Here is a 5967-nt window from a genome sequence, read left to right on the forward strand (position 1 = left end):
ACCCTGTCACTGTGCGTGCGATGTTTCACCTTGCTGCAAACACGGTGTTGTCTTTGTTCAGGGCCGCCTGAGCTGGGGTTTTAATTTTTTTTTCCTTTACCTAGACAAACCAGCTGGTTTTCCTTACCTCCTCGTTCAGTTATGGTTGCCTTCTATTTGAAAGGAAATGGCTAATGTGCTTTTAAATGTTCCCCGTATCCTTTGGGGGTTTTCTTTTGTTTTACTCTGCTTCAGAGTTCTGAGGAGCAAGAGGCAGCAGGATGCAGGGGAAATACTGTACACGGCTGGTAGCAGACGGTCTGGTCTCCACCCTGAGAGGGACCCTGTGCTGCACATTTTACATTTGACTTAGTAAACTCACACAAAAAGATTATTTGAGAACTGTTCTGGAAAAGTGAACTTTTAAATTAATTTTTTCCCCCAAGCTGCCGTAGCAGCGAGTCCCGGCTCTGTGCGTTCACGTTTGCCGTGCTGTTGTAGCGTGCATTTCAGGGTCTGCCTGCTGGCAGCAAGAATTAGTGTAAGTTGACAGATGTGTTTCCTGTCTTTACAATTACTGTCTGTTTGCTTCCCTCTGGCAGTGCTAAAGAGTGTGTGTAGTGTGGTGATACAATCCAGGGTGAGAAGGATGGTTTAAAGCTCAAAGGCGCCAGGTCCCAGAGAACTAGACTCCAGATGGTGTTCATACACTATTAACAGAATGCTTGACAAAGTCTGAGGAGGGCTGTGCCTTTGGCTGTAGCTCATCTCGCTGCATTAGCTGCTGCCTCTCACTGAAACCGCAAAGAGCTTCAATTTTGTGACTCTGATAACGTGGCTCCACCATGAACAATGTTCGGTGCAGAAGGTGCTTCTAAAGGTACTTAAATACTTTTCAGATGCTGTTGGAGCAGCTGGGCAAAGGGAAAGGTGTGTGGTGTCCCCCAGCAGCCAAGGTACACCCTGCAGGCAGGATCGGGAGCGTAGAGGCAGCTGCAGCAGCAAGTTGCACCAGAAAGAATTTGTTCTTCCCGCGGCCGGTGGGCGGGGGGTTGCCTCGGTCTGGTCGTACGTGGCTTCCTTCAAGAGCCGATGTCTCTGTTGAAGGTTGAAAGGGCAGAGTCTTCACAGCCGCTCTAGCACTGCCACTGCCACAGGGTTGCGAGTGACGCGGGGAAGCAGTGAAGCCTTTACACTTCCCGCCCGAAGGCAGGGTGAGGATTAGTCCGTGCCAGGCTGCCGGAGGTCTCGGTGATGCTCTGGAGCCATCGGTACGTCTTTCCGCACCGCAGCAACGCGGTCTCAAAGCGCAGCTTTGGCTGTAGGCTGACTGCTGATCACATGAATATTTTAGTTGCAGCGTTGTGTTAGATGAACAAGGCAGAGCATTTATTGAAGAATGCCGGCTTCGGTGGTGGTTCCTGTCAGTGACATTCCTCTTCTCTGTAGCCTTTTGTGGCCAACCAGTCCAAATCTGGTGCGCGGCTTGTAGCAGGAGGAGGAGCTGGGACTCCAGCCAGGGTTCAGTTTTCTGTATCGGGAGCAAATTTGTTAGTAATTGGAGATTTGGTTGGTGGTGCTTGTTGAGGCTTGGTCTGCCAGTTCCTTGTAGACGGTGGTGAAATGCCTGTGCTGTCCCGGGCGTCGGTAGAGGGCGAAACTTGCCGGGCTGTGTGAAGTGCTGTGTTCACGTGGGAGCACAGCTGCGGGTTGGACCAATAGTACTGATTGCACAGGCTCTGCTCAGAGCTTTAGAAGCAATTTAATTTGTTTGTGGGCATTTTGTGGTGATCTTGTCTGATCGGGGCTGAGGTATGTGTTGAATCTTTGGGGCCTCAGGGTGGTGAAGGCAGCAGCCCCCTGCCCTCGGGTGAATCAAGTCACCAGAGCAGTTCAGAGAGAACGGGCCAGGGCCCGGCAGTGAGGTGGCTTCGCTCTGGAGGTAGCAGTGACTGCGTTACACCGTGTCTGTGCTGCCCGTGCCGCCCGGGTGCCCTGCAGGCATCCCCGCTGAAACGTGCATCGGGCCCAGGGACGACTTGAAGCGCGGGGCCTTGCTCCATCCACAGCTGAAAACCCCAGTAATGCAGCTGAAGCCGTGTGCTTGATAGCTGTATGGTCATGCTTTTAATTACCATTAAAATAATTGGCACTGTGGCTACTGGGAGGATGTGCGAAGATCAGAGGCTCAAGGCTGTTTCTCCCAGTGCCTCGGGGGTACGAGCGGCTTTCAGTGTCTGTATAATTAAGAGCTACAATCTTTCATGTGCACAGTAAAGAGGGTTGGGAGGTGGGGAGACTTCAGCCCCTCTGCATTTTATTTATTAAACATAATCAATGGCCAGTCTCTCTTCTTCACAAAGGTTTTTAAGAAACACTGCTGTTTGACAGCCCTGCTCCGGTATCCTAAGATACCCAAGTGCTGTTCTTACATGAAGAACCTTGAAGGGGCTTGTCACCAGGGGTTGGTGTGGGAAGGGCAGCGCAGTTGGACAGCAGAGCTCTGTTCAGGGTCTGTTATTAAACCCCTCCCTCTGCTTCCCCCTTTCCTCAGACTCCACTTGCACTGGGTCCATCCTGCCTGTCAGCTCAGTCAGGTTTCTGGTAGCGATCTTGGTTTTTTCCTTCCTTCATCCATGTCCTGCTCAAGCTGCTGGTGCCTCCCTCTGCCCAGCGCTGCTTCCCCAGCCCGCGCCCCTGGTGCACGGGGCCGGGTCCCCCTGCACTGGGCTCCCTTTCCCGCTCCTCCAACCCACTGCCCTGGCTGCTGCTTCAGACTCCTGTTCACTGGGAGCTGCTGCTCGTCTGACGGCACTGGTCATCTCTGCTCTGGTTCTGAAGGGAATCAAAAATCCCCCAGGAAAAAATATTTCTTTTAAAAGAAACCAAACCAAACCAAAACAAAAAAAAACCCAAACAAAAAACCAAAACTTTGGAACTCGCGGTGTCAGGAGTGGTAAGTGTGGCAAGTGGGAGGTGGGGGCTGCAATCCCTGCAGAGCTGCGCAGGGAACCCTGAGGTGGGTACGTGCTGCCAGCACGTTGTAAATGATGAGGTAAAGTCCACTGGGTTGTGGGGAAGACGTAAACCTTTGGTGCTGGTTTGGTGGGGAAGGCCCTTCCTGGCCCTCTGGGATGGGACACAGGACGGGATGGATGGGCGTGTGCCTGCCCTCTGCCCAGGAGCGTCTGCAAGAGGGTCCCAGCTCCTGTCGCGGGCTCCGGCAGCAGGACAGACCCCGCCGTAGCCCTGCCAGGCGGCCATCGGGGACCCCCTCACGCCGCTTTTCCTGTCTTTCAGCTGCGGGAGCTGGTCAGCATGTGCATATACCCTGACCCAGATCAAAGACCCGACGTTGGTTACGTGCACCAAATAGCAAAACAAATGCATGTTTGGACCTCCAGCACATGAACCAGCTGCAGACACTCGCCAGACGCCAGCACAGCTCAGTCTTACTTGAATTTTTTTCTCCGATGAAACCGAGTGGTGCCTAGTCCCACACGTGAGAGGGGTGAGCACTCGTAGCAAGATGCTCCATTATTTCTGCAGGTTATTTGACAAGGACTCTTACAAGGTGGTCATGCTTTAAAGTGAAGATTGTGAGGTATTGCAAGTGATTTTTTTTTTTTTTTTTTAAGGCCAATAACATGTTACAGATGTAGATCATTTAAGGGTCCTTTCTTAAAACTGTCGTGTGTAATCTAGGATAGATGATAGTAACGAGGGTGTCAGAGCATTTGACACAGCCCTTCTATCTTAACTGTAATGTGAAATATTGAAATAATTCCTTCAGTGAAATCACTTTATACTAATGTAAGAATTACAGTAGATTTTGTGTAATTTGTATAACTGCTACTTTGCCTCTTCTGCAAATGGTTAATAGCAAATTCAGTTTTTACTTCGTATATTTTAAAGCAGCCATTTATGTGTTTTTATTAATTCCCTCTTCAGACTTTGGAATTGGGAAGGGTTGGGGGGTGGGAAAGACATTTGTTTCATTCTTTTTTTTAATTGAAAAGTAATGAGTGAGTATTTTGCTGATGCATTTGTTAACTTGGCTACAGCCAGTGAGGTGAGTTAAGCGTGGGCCTGGGGAAAAAACCAAGAGAAACGTGCCAAACAAACCCAAAACAAGCCTTTCTTCTGCAAATAATGTCTCTTTAAACTTCTCTTCCCAGTTGGCATGATTCTTTTTAGACTCTATGTATTCGTTAACAAAGTGTTGATCTTTCTGCCAGCTCTATTTTGGTGAAGAGAACGCTGCACGTTCAGTAGTGCCTTAGGGACTACAGGGGAAACCTGAGCAAAGTCGTGTCTTACACACCTTGAAAAATTGTTTAAAAAGAAAGAAGTAAAATGCTTTGTGTATCTAATTCTACATAAGGATCAGCCTCCCCCCTCGAGTTAACTGTGAAAGGTAATTTACAGAATGTGAATTTTTATAAAATCTCAACCTGATTCGAAGGCGTCATCGTCTTTGCCTGCACGAAAATGTTCAACTGACTAAATTCATTCATTGAATCAATGATTTGTTCCGTTGCTGTCGATGGGAACCATTCACTGCTTCAGGACCCACCACGGCTCCACCTTCCAGTGTTTCCATCTCTGGGCCTGGCCGGAGGACGGGGGCTGCAGTGGGGCCGAGCCCCTGCGCTGCTGCCCTGGGGGGGCGGTGGGTCTGGCGCAGCCTGTGCCTGGTGGTTTTCTTCAGGAAAGCACAAGGTCCTTCACTGCTTCGAAATCCGAGGGGGGGTTAGAGGGTTACACATATATATATGCTTTTAGTGACTTTTTTTTTTAACCTAATTTGCTCTACTTAAAGGAAAACTGCAGTGCCCTCTTCAACTGCTTCCTGTCAGATGTCAAACGACGTAGGGCAGCAAAGCAAAGCTGTTAATTGCTGTGAATAACCTTCGTGTCATTAACGCAAGGTGCCGTTTTCTTGAGTCTTCTCAGCGGAAAGTTGAGCCCGCTGCTCGTGAGGGGGGCGGGAGATTCGGACCAGCACGAGAACCTCGCGCTTCCCCCCCTCCCAGGCGAACTCCTTTAGTTCATACCCGCCTTCTTCAGCAGGTCCTAGTCGAGGCTGAGGACTGGCGCTTGCCCCCCGCAGCTTTCCTATAGGCGTTCAGCGGGAGGGTTGTGCTGCGCCTCTCGTGGTGGGGCACAGAGCAGGAGCTCTGGCTTCCAGGGAAGCTCAGCTTAAATCTGGGTATCTTGAGAAGTCTGGTCACTTTTCTTGCTACATAAAATTTATTAGTGCTTATAAGTAAATGTATTTTAAAAGGTAATTTTTTGCAATTGTGCATTTTTAGATAAATAAAAAAATATTTACAAAATAAACACCTTTGTTTTAAAAAAAAAAAAAGTCCAGTATTAAGGGAAATAGATAAAAAAAAGCCCAACACTGAAAACAGGTCTAAATATGTGTGAAACTGCTCCCAGCTTCTCCAGAAAATGGGCAAAGGGACCCCACAAACCCAACCAGTTGTCCCTGTGGAAAAGTACGTGTGAGAGTCTTGCCCCTCGGAAGCTGTGTGCTGCAGGATGCCAAGACCAGGCACTGGTACCAGTTACCCTGTTGAGGCTGACAGGAGAGGATGTGCCTCCCCTCTTGACTAAAGGAGAACCTAATCCTGCAGGCAGAGTTTCTGCGGGGGCTTTTCAGGATTATGAGGTACCCTAGGAAACAGGTTATCATCTCAAATAGTACGAGCTCAGGATTTTAGGACAACAGGGGTCCAAGTGGAAGCAAGTAACAAGACAATTAGACCTTGAATTACGCTGTCTTCTGTCATGTGACTCAGAAGCATGTGTACCAGCATGGAGGCTACCTCAGATCCTGCCTCTACACAACGCTAAACCGGGCGGAGGGGGGGGGGGGGGGGGGGGGGGTGTAAGATGCTGCCATTCTGTCCTGCCTCACCTTTCCAACAGCGTAAGACGGAAAAAGCAGCAAAAGAAATCAGCACCCCATGAAACCAGGGC

General features: G+C 49.6%; 1 protein-coding gene across 1 annotated transcript in view; it reads left to right on the plus strand.

The window, feature by feature from the left end:
- The window catches only part of NEK6 (NIMA related kinase 6), a 64941-nt gene extending 60504 nt beyond the window's left edge, over window positions 1-4437 (plus strand). Inside the window, exon 10 of the mRNA XM_086475575.1 lies at window positions 3280-4437. Within this exon, the coding sequence (XP_086331701.1) occupies window positions 3280-3390 (111 nt within the window). The 3' untranslated portion in view covers window positions 3391-4437. The remainder of the gene's footprint in view (window positions 1-3279) is intronic.
- Window positions 4438-5967: the final 1530 nt, after the last annotated feature.

Source organism: Leptosomus discolor, chromosome 19, assembly GCF_034619465.1.
Source record: "Leptosomus discolor isolate bLepDis1 chromosome 19, bLepDis1.hap2, whole genome shotgun sequence".
NCBI classification, from domain to species: domain Eukaryota; kingdom Metazoa; phylum Chordata; class Aves; order Leptosomiformes; family Leptosomidae; genus Leptosomus; species Leptosomus discolor.